The sequence below is a fragment of the Zalophus californianus genome, chromosome 14 (genome assembly GCF_009762305.2).
Source record: "Zalophus californianus isolate mZalCal1 chromosome 14, mZalCal1.pri.v2, whole genome shotgun sequence".
Lineage (NCBI taxonomy): Eukaryota > Metazoa > Chordata > Mammalia > Carnivora > Otariidae > Zalophus > Zalophus californianus.
Genome location: NC_045608.1, coordinates 35,218,529 through 35,238,879, shown reverse-complemented (window position 1 = coordinate 35,238,879; position 20,351 = coordinate 35,218,529). Strand labels below are relative to the sequence as shown.

General features: G+C 35.1%; 1 protein-coding gene across 6 annotated transcripts in view; it reads left to right on the top strand.

Moving 5' to 3' along the window:
• Positions 1-20,351, top strand: part of ANKRD12 (ankyrin repeat domain 12) — a 123,331-nt gene that overhangs the window by 16,004 nt on the left and 86,976 nt on the right. For all 6 annotated transcript variants that reach the window (XM_027575395.2, XM_027575389.2, XM_027575394.2 and 3 more), the window contains exon 2: positions 19,875-20,012. In XM_027575395.2, the coding sequence (XP_027431196.1) occupies positions 19,926-20,012 (87 nt within the window). In that variant the 5' untranslated portion in view covers positions 19,875-19,925. The remainder of the gene's footprint in view (positions 1-19,874; positions 20,013-20,351) is intronic.

Here is a 20,351-nt window from a genome sequence, read left to right as displayed (position 1 = left end):
ATTATACAAGTACTACATGATCATTATAAAAGTTAATATAAAACTATAAAAATAGACCATAAACTTAAGGACTTTTAAGAACATTGTTTTAAGGACATTGTTGAGGACAGTTTATTTTAAAGGATGTGGATGTTTGTCTTCATCTTTTGCTTGCTGTTGGTTAAATTTGTCATGTTTATGATACTAATCTCTTGGTCTGGAATACAACTGTCATATTCTTGTGGGAAAATATTATGGAATAGCTGCCAGAAAATTTTGTGGTGAAAGTCGGCCATTGGTATGATAAAGAACGCACAATCCCCTCTCATAGACTGAATTTTCCCTTGAATGGTTTAAGTAGGTAAGGGGGGGGAAGTCCAGTTAATATCTCAGAAGCATGCATTGTGAGGCCTTTTCCATTATTTTTTTAGAACCAGGTTTTTTTTTTTTTTTTTTTGGTCAGATTGAGAGAGTGAGAGAGCAGCAGGCAGAGGGAGAAGCAGGCTCCTCTTTGAGCAAGGAGCCTGTTGCAGGACTCGATCCCAGGATCCTGGGATCATGACCTGAGCCAAAAGCAGACTGAGCCCCCCAGTCATCTCTTAGAACCACTTTTAAAATGTGAGGGAATTAAGCTGTATGGTCTTTAAGTAGGAAATACTTAGTACTTATGTGTAATGGCTTATACTTTTTTGCGTGTGGGGGGGACAGCAGTAAGGATGTCATAATTTTTTAATAATTTAAGCTATCATTTTTGCATTCATAGAAAAATAGAATTTGGAGTGAAATTATTCTAAACCTCTTATTCTGGAATCAGAATTTTGGAAGGATAGGAGATCTGCATTGTCATCTAGCTTAACATTACTTTCAAGAAGAGACAGAAATACTGAGATGTGATGAAGGTCAACCAAAACATCAGTGGTAGGTCTCAGAATACAGTCTTGGATTTTAGGTTCCAAGATGAAATCATGGAGAAAGTAATGGTTACTTTCCTAACTGAATGACTCTTAAGGATCATTGAATTCTGTTGCTATACTTTGGTCCTTTACTAGTTGCCTTTAAAAAAAAAAAAGCAATTTTGAAGGAAGCATTTTTACCCCCAAAGCAGCTGCAACCCAGTGAAAGCTGAAACAGGAAAAATGGAATTCTCATTCCATGCTTATGGTTCTATCTTTACTTTCTTTGGGTAGAATGTAAAATTAGTGGTGAATTTAGAGGGCAGTATTTGAATATTTTATATGTACCAAGGACTATGCTAAGATACCATTTTATTTCCATTTCTTTATCAGTTGAGCTTTATCATTTTGTAATATAGATGAAAAATTTAAGTAACTTTAACTTTGTTTTTCAGTTGTAACATAATCTAAAGTGGATGTTTTGGGGACTTCTAGACGAAATGGTAGACTGGGGAAGCTGCCTTCTTTTTCAAATATCTGGAAATGCTAGATAAAAATAAAACATATAAAAAATTCACAGCTGAGTTTGAAAGCTAGAAAGAGGAATCTGCAGGTGCCTCAAAAGGAAAAAGGACTCATCATCATAATAGAAAACAGAAAATGAAGCCCTTTCCTATAAAGGAGACTTAGCCTGTGAGCTTTAATGCAGTGGTGGAATCCACACACCCAGGAACCGCAGGGAGCTGAGCCCAGACCAGGAGAGGTCTGAATTATTCATGAATGGGGTAAACAAAGTCTACCTGCCTCGGTTTATTTTTCCTGGTACATCTTCTTACTGTCTTTTTATTTTCAATCTTTTTAGTATCCTTTTGTGGTTTCTTTTACAAAGTATATTGCTGGATCTTATTTTTATCCAGCCACAGAGACTCTAATCTTTTGATTAATGAGTTTAATCCATTTTCATTTATTATAATACATTGGAAATTATTTACATTCTGTTTACTAAATTTCTAGTTTCTACAGTTTTTTAATCCTAAATATGTGCACACACACATGTGGGGGTGTGTGTGTGTGTGTGTATATAATATATATCTTCCCTCCAAACAAGGCAACTACTTTAATTGCTTTCTCACTGTCCTCTGGTCTGCTCCACCCCATTCTCCATCCTCAGTTTCCCAGTAGCCATGTTCATGTTCTGTTGAATTTTAGTTCTGGATTGTGAGGGGTTTTCTTCATCCTTTTTCTTACTTTTTATATAAAATATGCTTTATTAGGTTACTTACGCACTCCTACTCGCATATATCATGTAGTGTCCTCGTAGTTATTTCAGTTCTTATTTCAGTGCCTATATAAAAGCAGTTTCAACAGGGTGTTTGTATGTAAACATTCGAAGGCTTTTTTTGCCTGAAAATACCTTTAGGTAACCCTCACTTTTAAATAATAGATTAGTTTAATTACAGATTTTTGGTTTGAAATTCTTTTCCTTTAACGTTTTGAAAATATTACTGTATTATCTGTTGCTTTTTGGAAGTTCTGATATCCATTTGGTTTCTTTTCCTTTCAGTGTGACCTGTACTTCCTCCCTAGAAGATTTTGAAATTTTTGTCTTTTCCAATTTATCATGAGTCTGGGTGTAATTACTTTTCTGTCTTATTTCATTCATTCATTCAGCCAATACTTATTTGGCATCTACTGTGTGCTAGGATGTATTCCGGAAACTTTAATCTGAGGTCTTTCATCTTTTCCTCAATTCTGAAAAATTATTGGTCATTTTTTCAAATATTTTGTTTCTCCATGTTTTTCTTTCTGAGAATTTTATTATATGGATTCTGCCACTTCTAACTTCTTTATATCTCTTAATTTTAATATTTTCCCTTTTTTTTTTTTTAATCCCCTCTTAATGCCTTCTGCAACTATCCTCTACCTGATCTTCTGGCTCATTAATTCATTCTTTGGCTTATCCATTCTATTATTTATCAAATTTGTAAAGTTCTTTATTTCAGCCATTATACTTTTCTACTCTATTTCTTGTTGGTTCTCTTTAGTCTTGCTGCATATTATCAGTCTTCTCTTACCTCTTTGAGGATTTTGAATGCTTTAAAAATTGTTCATAATTTACCTCATATAGTGTACATAATTTAGAGTTTAGATTTTACTCAAAGTTCAGTGGGAAGTCAATAAAAAAAAATTAAGCAGGGCAGTGGTATCATCCAATTTGTAGTTTTAAAAGATCCCTCTGCTGCCTGTAGAAGGTGTGTATAGGGGTGAGAGAGAGAGAGTGAGAAAGAGAGGAGGAGGAAGGAAGAAGTGGGTAAGAGTAGAAGGAATGGAAATCATTTGTGAAGTTTTTGCAGTGAGCCTGTTCAAATGATAATAGTAGCTTGGGATGGGTCGCAATCAAGATGAAAGGACATGGATTTAATTTGGGATATGTAGTAGAGATAGAGTCATCATTTCTGGATTTTTGGCTTAAGTGATGGATGGATGGTGGTGCTATTTCTTGAAATGGAGAAGGTGGATGAGGGTGTGGAGGAGAAAATTTGACAGGGAAAATCAAGAATTCTCTATAGTCTTTTGGTTTCATATGCCTATTCATGTGAAGATGGCAAATAGACAGTTGGATATACAAATACAGAGTTTTAGGTAAGGATTAAAGGTACAGAGTTAGATGTCACTGGCATTTCAATGGTACTTAAAGCCATGAATCTGGATTAGGTCATTTAGGGAGTGTGTTAGAGAATAGAAAAGCGTCTAGGATCCAGTCCTGAGGCACTCCCAGCATTTACAGGTTCTACAGAAGAGGGGATGCCAAGGAAAAAATAGCTTTTTTTTTTTTTAAAGGGCTTGTTCTTTTGTTTGCACAACTTTCAGCATAAAACATGTAGTATACTTTTTTTTTTTAAGATTTTATTTATTCATGAGAGACACACAGAGAGAGAAAGGCAGAGGGAGAAGCAGGCTCCCAAGGAGCAGGGAGCCCAATGCGGGACTCAATCCCAGGACTCCAGAATCATGACCTGAGCCGAAGGCAGACGCCTAACCATCTGAGCCACCCAGTACTTTGTTTAACCAGATATTTAGATTCTTTTCCCCCAGTGTTTAGGGCATACAAGTAACATTTTAGTGGATGTCTTTTTTTAAGATTTTTAAGATTTCATTTATTTGAGTGAGAGAGAGCACTTGATTGGCAGGGGAGGAGCAGAGGGAGAGGAACAAGCCGACTCTGAGCCCTCTGTGGAGCTCAATCTCACAACCCTGAGATCATGACCTGAGCCTAAATAAGAGTTGGATGCTTAACTGACTGAGCCACCCAGGTGGCCCCTGGATGTCTTTCTTTATAATCTTTGCATATCTGTGTAGCACACATGTAGGATAAATTACTAAGAATTGAATTATTAAGACAGAAGACTGCATTTATATATTAATGACTCAACCAAATTCCTTTCCAAAGAGGTTATCCCAATTTCATCACCATCAGCAATGTATGAGTATTCAGGTTTCCCTGAACCCTTGCCAGCACAGCCTTAATCTTTATCAAGTCTTTGAAGTGAGAAGGTGTTCCATCATTTTATAGTTTTAAAATTATGAAATGGATTTGAATACTTCTGTGTTTTCTTTTTCCTTAAACTGCTTCTTCATAGCTTCTGATTTTTTTTTTTTCTGGTAAGTTGTCTGTTTTCTAGTGATTTGTTTAAAACTCTTTGATTATTAGTCCTTTTCCATTTGGGTTGCAAATGTTTTCATTTGTTGTCTGGTTTCTGTTTGTGGTATTTGCATTTCTGGTTTACAGTTTTTATTTAGAATTTCTAACAAAATGACTTTGAGCTTTTATATCACATTTTAGAAAAAACCTAAAGAATTTTTTCTAGTATTTTTTTAAAGATTTATTTATTTATTATAGAAGAGAGAGCAGGAGCACAAGCGGGAGGGGCAGGAGGAGAGGGAGAGATAATTTCAAGCAGACTGCAGAGTCTGGAACCCAGTGCAGGTCTCAGTCTCACGACCCTAAGATCATGACCTGAGCCAAAACCAGGAGTCTGGCTTAACTGACTGCACCACCCAAGCATCCCTCTAGTATTTCTGTGGCTTAATTTTTATGTTTATTTCTTTGACCCAGATGTCAACATTTTTAACTTGTCAGAATTATTCTAAAATTTATTTGGTGAGAATTGGAAAGATAATTTTGGAAAAAAATGATGGATTAAAATTTATTATAAAGCTATACAAAAAAGTATAAAAAAATAAGATACTCAAATGCAAAAAAAAAACACAAAACCATAGAGTATTGGTATAAGAATGGAAATACTGAGTACTGAAACAGACTAGAAACTCAGACTAGAAGACAGATTTGGGCATATAAAGGAATAAGAATGATACTAAAAAATTGGCGTTACAGATAGATGGGAAGAGTTAAATGTCAAAAGAAATTAAAGGAAATAGGAGTGAATATATTCTCTAATCTTGAAGTAGAGACAGTTTAAGCCTTAAAAAAAAAAGGATTCATAAGGAAAATACAAGCATAAAAATGTATTTTTGATAGTACATTGTACAGTCAACTGGGCACCTGTGTTCATAGCATTATTCACAGTAGTCAAGAGGTGGAGACAACCTAAGTGTCCATCAATGGATAAATAGATAAACTAATTGTGGTATATAAATGCAATGGATAGAGTATTCAGCCTTTGAAAGGAAGGAAATTCTGACACACGTTACAACATGGGTGAACTTTGAGGACATGCTGAGTGAAATAAGCCAGTCTTAAAAAGACAAATATTATAAAATTTCACTTATACATGGTATCTAAACAGTTAAATTTAGACAGAAAGTAAAATGGTGGTTGCCAGTGAATGGGAGAATTGGAAATGGGGAGTTACTGTTTAATGGGTATAGAGCTTCAGTTGGGGGTATGAAAAAGTTCTGAAGATGAATGGTGGTGATGCTTACACGACAGTGTGAATGTACTTACTGCCACAGAACCATACATTACAAGAAATAACAAGTGATTGTGAGGATGTGGAGGAAAGGGAATCCTTGTGCAGTGTTGTTGGGGATGTAAACTGGTGCAATCACTATGGAAAACAGCATGGGAATTCCTCAAAAAATTAAAAAGAGAGCTGTATGATTCAACAATTCCAGTTCTGGGTACCTTTCCAAAGAAAATGAAAACACTAACTCAAAAAGATTTATGCACTACCATGTTCGTTGCAGCATTATTTGCAATAGCCAAGATATAGAAACAACTTAAGTGTCCATTGATGAATGAATAAAGATGTGGTATATGTGTACAATGAAATATTATTCAGCCATTAATGAAGTCTTGCCATTTGCAGCAACATGGATGGGCCTTGAGGGCATTACACTAAGTAAAATAAGTCAGAGAAAGAAATATTATATGATCTCACATGTGAAATCTAAAACAAAACAAAAACACAAAGCTCCATAGATACAGAGAACATATTGCTGGTTGCCAGAGGTGGGAAGTGGGGTTTAGGCAAAATAGATGAAAGGTTAAGTTGGCTTGTAAACAGATGGCTTCACTGATGAATTTTACCAAACATTCAAATAAATTCATACCAATTATTCTCAAACTCTTCCACAATATAGAACAGGAGGGAATTCTTCCAAAATAATTTTATGGGGCCACCATTATCCTGATACCAAAACCAGACAGGATATCACAAGAAAAGAAAAATTGCCACTGCTATCCCTGATGTGAATGTATCAATGTACATAAAAAAATTTTCAAATATTAGCAAACCAAATTTAACAGTACGCTAAAAGGATCATACATGATGATCAGATGGGAGTTATTCCAGGTATATGGTGATGGTTCAGCATCCTCAAATCAGTCAGTGTGATATAGCACATTGAAAAATGAAGGGTAGAAATCATATTATCTCAATACATGCCAAAAAACATTTCACAAAATTCAACATCCACTTAGGGAAAAAATAATACACTCAACAAAAGCAGTTATAGATGGAATGTGCCTCAACATAATAAAGGTCATATGTGACAAGCTCAGAGCTGACAATCAGAGTCAACAGTGGAAGGTTGTAAGCATTTCATCTGCAATCAGGAGCAAGACAAGGATGTCCATTCTTGCCATTTTTATTCAACGCAGTATAGGTAGTCCTAGCCAGAGCAATTAGGCAAGAAAAAGAATTAAAAGACATCTAAATTGGAAAGGACGAAGTAAAACTGTCATTGCAGATGACATAATATATATCGAAAACTCTACCAAAAACTGTTAGATCTAGTAAACGAATTCAGTAAAGTTTTGGGATATAAAATCAATATACAAAATCTGTTGCATCTCTGTATACTAATGAACTATAAGAAAGAGAAATCAGGAAAACAGTCCCATTTACAATGGCATCAAAAAAATTACCTAGGAATAAATTTAACCAAAGAGACGAGGCCCTGTATATTGAAAACCAGAAGACATTAATGAAAGCAGTTGAAGAAGACACAAATGGAGAGAGATTCTGTGCTGATGGATTGATGAAATCAAAATTGTTAAAATGTCCATACTAGCCACAGCAATATATAGATTCAGTGCAATCCCTATCAGAATTTCTGTGGAACCACAAAAGACTTCAAGTAGCCAAAGTAGTCTTCAGGAAGAACAAAGCTGAAGGCATCACCATGCTCCCTGATTTCAAACTGTATTACAAAGCTATAGTAATTAAAACAGTGTGTTACTGGGCGCCTGGGTGGCTCAGTTGGTTAAGCGACTGCCTTCGGCTCAGGTCATGATCCTGGAGTCCCGGGATTGAGTCCCGCATCGGGCTCCCTGCTCGGCAGGGAGTCTGCTTCTCCCTCTGACCCTCTTCCCTCTCGTGCTCTGTCTCTCATTCTCTCTCTCTCAAATAAATAAAATCTTTATAAATTAAATAAATAAATAAATACATACATACATACATACATACTGTGTATTACTGGCATAAAAAGAGGCACAGAGGTCACTGGAGCAAAGAACCCAGAAATAAACTCATACATACGTGGTCAGTTAATTTACAACAGAGGAGGCAAGAATATACATGGGGAAAGGACAGTCTCTCCAATAAATGGTCTTGAGAAAACTGGACTACTATCTTACACCCTAAACAAAAATTCACTCAAAGAGCGTAAATCATGAAACCATAAAATTCCTAGAAGAAAACAGGTGTTAAGCTCCTTGACAGATCTTGGCAATGGTATTTTGAATCTGACACCTAAAGTAAAAGCAAAGATAAGTGAGACTACATCAAATTAAAAAGCTTCTGCACAGCAAAGGAAACCATCAACAGAATGAAAAGGCAGCCTACTGAATGGGAGAAAATATTTGTAAATCCTATATCTATTAGGGACTAATATCTAGGAAATATAAAGAACTACAGCTCTAGCAAAAAAGAAAACAATCCAATTTAAAAGTAGAAAGAAGATCTGAATAGACATTTTTCCAAAGAAGGACCTGCAAGTGGCCAACAGGTACATGAAAGGATGCTCAACATCATTAATCATTAGGGAAATATAAATGAAAGCCACAATAAGATATCTGCTCACACCTGTTAGAATGGCTATTATAAAGGCAGGAAGTAAGTATTGGTGTGGGTGTGGAGAACAGGGAACCCTCCTCATGCACTGTTGGTGGGAATATAAATTGGTATAGCTAATATGAAAAATAGTATGAAGGTTCCTCAAGAAATTAAAAGTAGAACTATCATATGATCTAAGAATTCCACTTTTGGGTATCTATGCAAAGAAAACAAAATGCTTGGAAATATACATGCACCTCCATGTTTATTGCAGCATTATTACAATAGCAAATATATGAAAAGAGCCTGTTTGTTCATTGATGGATGAATGGATAAAGAAATTATGATATATACAATAGAGAAGGAAAAATTCTTTTTTTGCACTTTAAGGTTTTACAGCTGGACTAAGAATTAAATTTATGTGAGACAGATTAACAGGAGAAAAAACCCAAAGTTTCATTATGTGCTCACGGAGGCCCAATAATGAAATGAGATCCAAGAAATGAGCAAGGCAGGCAGTTTTTCTACTTTACAGACAAAGACAATAAATTTGTGAGGAATTGAGAGGATGAAGAAAACATGTTCGGGAACTTCACATAGTAGGAATTCCAGGTGAAATTTGGGCTGAGGTAGTAGATTCATTTCTACAGCTTTTTCATTTTTGAAGTCCATATCTCTGATTAATAATAAGGATGCCTTTTCACTTAGTACAGGGAAGGTGCCTTTTATATGGGAGATATATTTCCTGCTTTTAGGGGGACAAAAGAGTGTGTAAGTGTCTTTGCACGGACTGTTTCCCAAGTAGCTGCAATTCAAAATAATCGATACGCCATTGTGGTAGATTTTGGGTGGCCTTACCTTGGCCCCTACAAAACACACACACACACACACACACACACACACACGGGAATATCATTCAGCAGTAAAAAAGAATGAAATCTTGCCATTTGCAACAACATGGGTGCCCCCATGAGGACAGTTGTGCTAAGTGAAATAAGTCAGACAAAAAGACAAACACCGTATGGTCGCTCTTAAATTTAGGATCTGAAAAAACAAAAACAACAACTGACAAAAAAGCAAGTTCATGGATATAGAAAACAGTGGTTGCTACAGGTAGGGGGTAAATGGTGAAGGGGGTCAAAAGATTAAAAAAAAAGTGGGAAATTAAAAGTCATAAAGATGTAATGTACAGCATGGTGCCAGCATAATATACAGCATGGATAATATTGCAAATTTGAAAGTTGCTAAGAGTATATCTTAAAAGTTCTCATTATGAGGAAAATAATTTGCAACTGTGTACGGTGACAGATGTTAACTAGACTTATTGTGATTATTTCACAGTATATACAAATACTGAATTATGTTTTATGCTTGAAACTAATGTAATGTTACATGTCAGTTATACCTCTATAAAAAAGTATTTAGGGGCGCCTGGGTGGCTCAGTTGTTAAGCGTCTGCCTTCGGCTCAGGTCATGGTCCCAGGGTCCTGGAATCGAGCCCCGCATCGGGCTCTCTGCTCCACAGGAAGCCTGCTTCTCCCTCTCCCACTCCCCCTGCTTGTGTTTCCTCTCTTCCTGTGTCTCTCTCTGTCAAATGAATAAATAAAATCTTAAAAAAAAAAGAAATTTAAAGTGGTAAATTTTATATTAGGTATATTTCACCACAATTTAAATTTTATATATATTTTAAATTTAAGTTATATTTAATTATAAATGCATAGTTATAATTATAATTTAACCACAATTTAAATTATTGTAATTTAAATTTAAATTACATGTGATTACATAAATACACAGGCATACTTTGTTCTATTGGTTTTGCTTTATTGCGCTTTACAGACCCTTTTTTTTTTTTTTTTTTTTACAAATTGGATGTTGTGGCAACCTTGTGTTGAGCAGGTCTGTCAGTGCCATTTTCCCAACAGCATTTGCTCACTTTGTGTCTCTATCACATTCTGGTAATTCTTGCAATATCTCAACCTTTTTCATTATTTGTCATAGTGATCTGTGCTCAATGATTACAACTCGAAACTCAGATGATGGTTAGCAGTTTTTAGCAAGAAAGTATTTTTTTTAATTAAGGTATATCCATATTTTTAACTTAATAGACTACAGTGTAGTGTAAAACATAACTTTCACGTGCAGTGGAAAACCAAAAAAATTCATTTGACTCATTTCATTGCAACTTTCACTTTATTGCAGTCGTCTGGAACCAAACCCACAGTATCTCTGAGATATACCTGTGTATGTGTGTGCATGTATGCAACAAAAATGGCAGCATTGTTTTTCTGCTTTTACAAGACAATAGAAAAATCGTAAATACCACAGTAGAAAATAGCAAAGGATACTAACAAAAATCTGAAGAGAAAAAAATGGAGTAGTGGCTAAAGTGGGGTGAAAAAGTTTTTGATAGTGAGAAGTCCAAGAACCTAAGGGATCAGAGCATGAGATGGGATATAGACATAAACTTTGAAGAAAACCATGATGGGGGAGGGATTTGAGGTAGAGATAAAGACTAAGTGATAAAACTCAATATGAGGTAGAGTAACTGGGAGGTATGTAGGTGCTTGCAGTAAAAAGGGTAGAGGAAAAGTTATTTAATGGTTCCCAAATCATTGAAATTACCTGGGGAGCTTTTTTATAAGTAAACATTTTACTTTAAAGTAGTTTTAGATTTACAGAAAAATTATAAAGACAACGTGGAGTTTCTATATACCTCACACCAAATTTTCTCCATTATTAATATCTTACATTAGTATGGTACAGTTGTCATAATTGATACATTATTATTAACTGAAGTCCCTACTTTATTCCGATTTATATAATTTTTACCTAATGTCATATTCCTGTTCTAGGAATCCCATCTAGGATGCCACATTACATTTAGTCATCATGTCTCCTGCACTCCTCTTGGCTGTGATGGTTTCTCAGACTTTTCCTTGTTTTTGGTGGTCTTGACCATTTTAAGGAGTACCAGTCAGGTATTTTTGTAGGGTGCCCCAGTATCGAAATTTGTCTTATATTTTTCTTGTGATTAGATTAGGGTTATGTGTTTTAGGGAGAAAACCGCCTAAGTAAAGTTCCGTTTTCATCACATCAAGGGTACATACTATCAACATGACTTATCACTGTTGATGCTAACTTTAATCACTTTGCTGAGATAGTATTTGTCAGGTTTTTCAAGTTTCTTTGTTTTCCCTCTTTCCATACTATATTCTTTGGAAGGAAGTCACTCTGTGCAACCCACAGAGTGGGGAATAATGCTTCATTCACCTCCTTGAGAGCAGAATATCTGTATAAACTACCTGGAATTCTTCATGGAAATGGACATAGATATTTATACCTTGGGTGATAACCCAGTACCACTTTACTTATTTATTCTATTGCTGAAAGTGTTCCAACTTTACCAGTTGGGACCTCTTACAGTTGACACCTGTATCCCTTTGACACATTCCCATTGTTGAATTTATAAATTTATGTTCATTTTTTTTGAGGACTTCCTTACTTTATAGTACAAGAGTCTCCAAGCTCACCTTGTATATTTCCTGTCTCAGTCCTAGGGTCAGCCATTTTTCTAAGCCCTGGTTCCTTTGGAGAAAGGTACTAGTAACCAAGATCTTGGTGTTAGGTGTTCTCCTTGCTACTGGGGTGTTTGTTGTTGCTACTGGGGTGTTTGTTGTTGCTCCTGGGCTTGCTAGCTGATATAGGAAGGAAATCTATGTGTGTAATCTAATTCTACCTATGCATATCTATAAATATTTTTGTATGAAACCATCTGTGTGTACATTAAGCTAAACATGAGTTCATACTCTCTCAAACAATAATTCATTATCACATTTCAGCCTTCTCCTGACTTGCCTTTCTGCAGTCTCCCACTCAAGCAGTGAGAACCATAGCTCCTACCATTCACTATCCATTTACTTGAGTGTTCATTTCCAGAATACAAGATCAGTTGACCCTTAAACAACACACAGAGGTTAGGGGTGCTGACTCCCCACACAGTTGAAAATCCACATACAACTTTTAACTCCTTAAAAACTCCTTTTAACTCCTTACTAATAGGGAGAACCACAAGAGATCACTTTTTACTGCGATGCGCAATTTATGTAGAGATGATTGGCATGACTTGACATTTTAAGTGGATACTTGCAACACTGAACCCACCAGTAGTAACAGGATGTGGCTGTGAAATTATTACGGTAGTACAAGATGTGTGTGCTATAGTTAATTTTATGCAGTTATTTAATACTCTATCTTTACATTTGTTTTCATTTCTCTTGACTAAATGGTACCATGTACAGTCTCTGCATGTGTACATTTTGATAAATTAGTTTTTTATTACAGATTTCTGTATATTTTATGGTAATAAATGGTAAAATATACTAGTATCTACATATTTTATGCATACATGGGATACCTAACTCTTTTTTCACTATTTCTGGGCTGTGTAGTTCTTGTGTGAGTGTTTTCAAATTGTTGCAAATCTCTTTAATTTTTCTAATATGTAATTATTGAAAAATTCCACATATAAATGGACCTGTGCAGTTCAAACCCATATTGTTCAGGGCTCAACTGTATAGTAGTTTCAGAATTGTTAAGTTATACCACCAGGGACCTTTTTTTATTGAAATAAAATTCACATATAATTCACTATTTTAACCATTTTAAAGTGTACCATTCAGTGGTTTTAGGTATATTCACAATGTTGTGCAACCATCACCATTACCTAATTCTAGAACATTTTTAATTACCCAAAAAGAAACCTGTTTCCCTCTTCTCCCAACCCCTGGCAGCCATTAAAGGCAGCTTTTTTAAAAAGTGGTATTTATTTCCCTTCCCAGATATTCTGACTCAGTAGTTCCAAAGATAAAGCTAGAAATCTGTATCTTTAAAAAACAACAACAACAACAACAAACCATTCTGCTTTGCTTCTGGTAGTCAAGCAAGTTTGAATTACCGGGTTGCATAAGCCTAAAAGAACAGCATATTTTGAGTAAATTGAAATGTTCTGGAAGCAGTAATGTGAATCAAAGAGGATCTCATCAAAGCTAAAAACAAATGCCAACGCAGTTTGATTGTCTTTAATTTAAAAGTCGGTTTAGGCAGGGTTGAAGTGAGGGAAAGAAACCATTTTATAAAATGTCAGCTTGTTGCATCTGTGTTTAGATTTCAGTTAACTTTTAATCCATGTAGTCTGTATTCATCCATTACTAAGTTTTGGTTTCAGTACTTTGTTCTGCTTATTTTCTCTTGGGTGTTTTTCCCCCCTGACTTTTTTTTTAAAACTTCTGCTTATCTTAGCCCACTTAGAGGAAAGCTTCCCCTGTTCCTGCCACCAAAACCTTGGTAAAAATGTACTCTTAAAGGATGAGTACTAATTGCCAAGTAGGTATGGAGCTGTAGTAGTAAAGCTAAGCATATCTGATGACTTAATTGGGAAAGATTTGCTGACAGACTTTGAGTTTGATACCTTTTTGTTTTGTAGATAGAAGCTAAAGACAAATTCTGGTATTTTGTGATACCCTTATGAGGAATTTTGAAGTCAGACTTATAGTTGGAAAATAGAGTGACTAGACTTATAATTGGAAGATAGAGTAACTAGGGCTAACAAAAAAATAATGTTTAAAGCATTGATTCTTAGGGTCCAGGGGTCACTGAATGTTACAAAACTATAAAGTGATCTAAAAATACAGAATTTTCTTTAGTTTCTTTAGAGGAACACTTCTGTAGATTTTCACTTTTACTTTATGTAATCTTTTACATCCATAGCATATAACTTCACAAATTCCATTATCTACTTCTGTTCTCCAAAGTTCTCGTCTAGCCATACTACCAACTAGCGGTGTTCTTTTTCTTTCCTCCCTATCTTGCCAATAGTCTACCAGTCTTTTCTCTCTTCTTGGATTTCTTCCCTTAACCCTCACTTGTTTTGTCGTGTTGAGTAGCTTTTCCCTACAGACTGCTCCCAAGGCTTATTCCTTCTTCATTGGTTTTTCCAAAGCATTTTCTCAACAACATTTGGCTTCTTGCTATGGGCGATTTTTACTCTCTGCTAGGAAGATAAAGTTTTCTCCAAATTGTTAGCCTTAGGATGAAGAGTAAGTCATAAACAAAAAAGAGCAACTTACTAATATTTCCTGAAGAACTGGTTTTGTTATTATACTAAGAAGTCTGACTGTCAAGCAAGACTTGACATTGCAGTTACCTCAGCCTTCAAGAAGGATGCTTATCTGTGTAATTATTCTTGTCGAGTTAGCTGTGTTGTTTGAATCTGCTCTTTTTGTTATTAAATTATAACAGCATTAGTTTAGTGACATTGCTACTGGCTAAATTAGTTTTACTTGCTTGGTTAAACTTTACATACGGATTTTTATCAATAGTTTTTAGCAAATTTCCAGTAACTGGACTTTTTAGATATGCATGCATTGTGCCCCATAAATGAGTCAGTTAGACTCCTTTTGCTAAAGCAAATGCATATGTAATCCAAGAAAGTGTGCTTATAGAATATTTTTCTACTGGAAAGAAGGATTGGGTAAGGTAGATGGGTACCACCTTACATAGGTCAAGAGGTTTAAGATACAGTAGTTTTCTTCCAGTTATGTGATTTCTCCTCCCCATCCCTCACCCCCCACTCCACATCAAAAGTAGTTTCTAGAGATCCCAATGAAGGAGGCTTTGAAAAACCAGTTTGGAAAATACTGTTTAAAGTTCTATTTAAATGTAAAGAATTGTATAAAGCTTCATTTTTTCCTTATAATCTGAAAGAAAGAAATATAATCTGTGGTTTGCAAGCTTCTTCTAAGACGATTTTAAACTTAAAAATCTAAAGAGGGCAGTAATTGAGTAAGCAACAAATTTTCTATCTAAAGTGGAGGGAAGAATAAACTTCCAGAGAAGCCAGTGTTAAAGGTGATAATTAAGAGGCAGTGATAAGAAACTAATAGTTGCTACATATACTTCCCATAAAAATGGAAACAAGTCAATCTAAGAGAAGAAAGCTATGGAGCATTTATGGCATAAGTAACAATCAGTAGAATAAAATAAATATGATGCCAGTGTTTGAATGCTTTTTAGGATCAGTCTTGTAAGTTAAAGTACTCTCACAAAGGGTTACCCTGTGAAGAAAGGCAATGACAGTTAAAAAATTTTAATGAGACTCTCATGCTGCTTAATGTAGTTATTTTTTTAAATTAAGATGATATCCCACACACCCACATGCATGCATGTTGTGTATATATATGATTTAATATGGTAGAGAAATCCCGTCTTTAATGAAATGAATCCTTTTCTAATGAGATCATTTATAATATCAGTAAAAATACTAATTTAATTTGTTTTCAAATTTTCCTAATGATTAAGAACCACTGGGATACTTATTAGAAGTACAAATTCTTGGTTTTATTTCAAACCTACTAAATGTGTATTTTAACCAGCACTCCAGGAAATTTGTATTAAGTAGAACTACATTAAACTAAAAACCTTTTGCACAGCGAAGGAAAACAATGGAAAGGCAGCCTTTGGAATGAGAGAAAATATTTGCCATACATCTGGTAAGGGATTAATGTCCAAAATATATACAACTCAATAGTAAACAAATTCAGTTTAAAAATGGGCAAAGGACCTGAACATTTCTCCAGAGAAGACACACAAATGGCCAAGTATATGAAAAGGTGCTCGGCGCCTGGGTGGCTCAGTCGTTGAGTGTCTGCCTTCGGTTCAGGTCGTGTTCCCGGGGTCCTGGGATCAGGCCCCGGATCGGGCTCCCTGCTCTGCAGCAAGCCTGCTTCTCCCTCTCTCACTCCCCCTGCTTGTGTTCCCTCCCTCACTGTGTCTCTCTCTGTCAAATAAATAAATAAATGAATGAATAAATTAATTTTAAAAATCTAAAAAAAAAAGGTGCTCAACATCACTAATCTAATCATTAGGGAAATGCAAATCAAAACCATGATGAGATCTCACCTTACACCTTTTAGGATGGCTGTTACCAAAAAGACAAGAGAGCAAGAGTTGGTGACCGTGTGGTGAGAAAGGTCCCTTATACACTCTTGTTGGAATGTAAGTTGGTGCAGCCACTATGGAAAAGAGCATGGGGGTTCCTCAAAACATTAACAGTATAACTGCTATCTGATCCAGCAATCCCACTTTTAGGTATATATCTAAAGGAAATGAAATCAGTACCTCAAAATGATATTTCTACTAATCTGTGTTGCAGCATTAGTCACAATAGCCAAGTGTAGAATCAGCCTTAATGTATGTTGATGGATGAATGGATAAAGAAAATACGGTCTTCATATTTACCATGGAATATTCAGTCATTGAAAAAAAGGAAATCCTCCCATTTGTGCTAACATAGAGGAACTTGGAGGACATTACGTTAAGTGAGATAAGCCAGAGACAGAAAAATAAATACTGTATGATTTCATTTAACATGTGGAATCTAAAAATGAACTCACGGAAGCAAAGAGTAGAATGGTGGTTGCTGGGGATTGGGGGAAATGGGGAGATGTACAGCATGGTGACTATAGTTAATAATGTATTATATACTTGAAATTTTCTAAGAGTATAGACTTAAGTGCTCTTACTACACACAGATAAAATGTGTTAATTATGTGATATGATGGATGTTTTAATTAGCTTGATTGTAATCATTTCACAGTGTATACATATATCAAATTACCACATTATACACCATAGATACATACAGTGTTTGTCAGTTATACTTCAGTAAAACCAGGGGGAAAAGATGAGGTTTGATGAGAGTGTACATTCTTGCCTCATTGTTGATCTTAGGAGACAAAGAAAGCATTCAAGTTCTGTTCTATTACTGGGAGTTGTTTGCCATTAATCAGTATTAACTTTTATCAAATGCTTTTTCTGTATCTGTTGAGACTACCATTTGTTTTTTTCGCTTTTAGTCTGTTAATACAGTGAATTGCATAGATTGATTTTCACGCATTAAGCTGACCTTCAATTATTGGGATAAATCCTACTTGTCATGATGGATTGTCCTTTTTATATATAGTTGAATTTAATTTCCTAATATTTTATTGAAGATTTTTTGGTATATGATGATGAGCTGTTGTATTGATGTGTAGTTTGTTTGGGAGCCCAACATGGGGCTTGAACTCACAACCCTAAGATCAAGACCTGACCTGAGATTGAGTCGGACGGTTAACCAGCTGAGCCACCCAGCCGCCCCACTGTTTGTTTTTGACCCATGACATGGCCTATCTTGGTGAATATTCTGTGTGCCCTTGAAGAGAATGAATATTTTCCTGTTGTTGGGCAGATTTTTGTACAAATATCAGTTAGATTTTCTGTCTTAGAGTAGTTGAAGCTTTCAGCTGTAGTTATGAATTTGTCTATTTCTCCTGTCAGTTTTGCCAGGTTTTGCTTCCTGTATTTTGAAGCTCTGTTGCTAGTTGCATACACATTATTTAGTGGACTGATCCTTTTATCTGTGTAATATGTAAAGTTCCTCTTTGCTCTGAGATCTTTTTGTCTGATATTAATGTAGTTACTCTAGCTTTCCTTTGGTTAGTGCTTGCATGGCATATCTTTTTTCCATTCTTTTCCTACCTTCTATTTGGTTATTTGTACATTTTAAGATACTCTGTTTTAGTTTACCTAATGTGATTTTGATTATCCTGTGTATAGTTTGTATATTGGTTGCTCTAGCAGTTACATTATATAGCATAGGCTCAGAACCTAACTATATATTACATGCTTATTATTTATTGATGGACTATTTTTAGAATCTGATTTTGATTTTTATTCTGAAATTTTCCAAATAAAGTTACTGAAAGGTAATACAACCTTTTTCTGACAGTTCATAAATAGAATATTATTGCTATGTATAATTTTCTTAAAAAATATTCATGACAGTCCTACATTCACCAATAACTTGCTTTGCTTGATCTACAAAGGAGCTAGTGGTTTATCTTTATAGTCTCACCTACACCAATGCCTGGGGTTGATATTATGCAGATCCATTTTGCTTTTGAGTCAGAATTTATCTGTTTATATATGACTCATAACTGTAACTCTGTAGGCTTTACACAAGGCTAGTTTTGAGGGCAGTGCTATGTTTAATGATTCTATTTATATGGTAATAGTTGAAACAGTTGAATGATCCCAAGGTAAACTGTGCCTCATGTGTATAGTATCAAAAAAGTTTCTTTATTCAAGTTTATTTCCTCCTCTATAAATGAAAGATTTGAACTATTTGAACTCTGGCTGTTTTTTTCTGTTGGAATGTATTCTGATTTGGCTATGTTCAGATTAATTTAATCTAGTTTTGATAATCTACAAGTTAAGTCCATTCATTTAAGGGATTTTGGGGTTTGATTCACCTATTGAAATCAAACATTTTAAAGCACCAATAGAACAATTTGAAGAACGTAGAAGATTTTATTAACCCTCTGTTCAAGGTGTCTGGGTTTTAATAATTCACATAGATGCTAGAATGTAGCTTACTTAGACCTGTAATATCCATCTATAGGAAATTTATTGCATGAAATAATTAAAAATTAGGCTTGTCAGTCATTCTGCTTAATGTTGTGGTCTAAGTCATGCTCCTGTTGGCCAGCAACTTCAGTCTAGCCCAGTGCTATACAGTAGAGCTCTTTGTGATAATAGAAATGTATATCTGTATTATATAGTAGTTACTTTAATTTTAGTTAGTTTAACTTTTAACAGCCACATGTAGCTAGTAGGTCGTCAGACAGCAACGCTGGTCTAGTCTCATGGCTTCCCTTTTTATATGTAAAACTCCCTTCTTGGAATTTTTTTGGATTTCAAGTGTAAGCTTGTATATAAGCATAAGCTTCTAAGAAGGTTCTTGACCTATTGCAGAGCAGGAAACAGAAGGCTGAACAAATTAGAAAGAAAATGATATATGACATGATAATTACAGTATGATAAACATTAAGCAAATGGATAGGTTGATAAAGTGACTAACTGCCTGGGAATGTCTGGGAGTTGAGTGAAGGTGAGTAAATACTCCAGGAATTTTAAGTAGGAATGGTTTCATAAATTTAAGTTAATTTAAAATGGAATTAGATATTATAAAATTGCAATCAAACCTATCAGATTCTTGGTTGGGTCTTCAGAAGTATATTCCAGACCAGTGCAGAACTACCAGAGAATCTGCTAGGACTTTCTACCTGTGGAGACAGGCTGAAATGACAAACGCTTTGTTACTGCTTTCATTTCTACTGCTTGTGTTTCCTTGGAAAACTGGATATTAGATATTAGTCTAGAGAAGATGGGAAGAAATATAAAAGTAGTTCTCTTTTCTTCTTTTCAGTGACAAGCTGAGTGGACTTTAATTAGAAGCTCAAATTCTTAAATGAAAACTTAGTTTAGGCTAGGACTTACAGAGACATAGAGAATATCAAATTGCATTAATTGTGGTATATACTCTTAAGTAAGTTTCATTGCATATGTATACAAATAACCCTTATATATCCATTCTTTACAGATCCAGGATGAGAAGACTGATAAAAGAAGAAGCTAGCTGAACAGCTGTAAGATGCCCAAATCTGGGTTCACAAAACCAGTTCAGAGTGAAAATTCTGACAGTGACAGCAATATGGTAGAAAAACCATATGGAAGAAAGGTATATGATTATACTAAAGATGTGTTGAGTCCTTTGGAATTGGCAAGAACTCCCCATTTAGTATTTTTAGTAATTACCCATAAAATAAAAAGCAGTTGGGTGCCAGATAAATCCAAACCATATATCTAAATCTTTTAAAATTAAATTGGATCCCTAGGAATAAGATTGTTTTTCATTCCCTGAGATAACACAATTACTAATATGTCATATTTACTTAAGAAATAATCAGTGAGAGGGGGTGAAAAAAAGATCCAAGACCTCACAATCATTTGGCATTTCTTTCTCCACCTCCTGACCCCCAGGAGCAAAACACACATATACAGTAGCAGTTGCATTTTC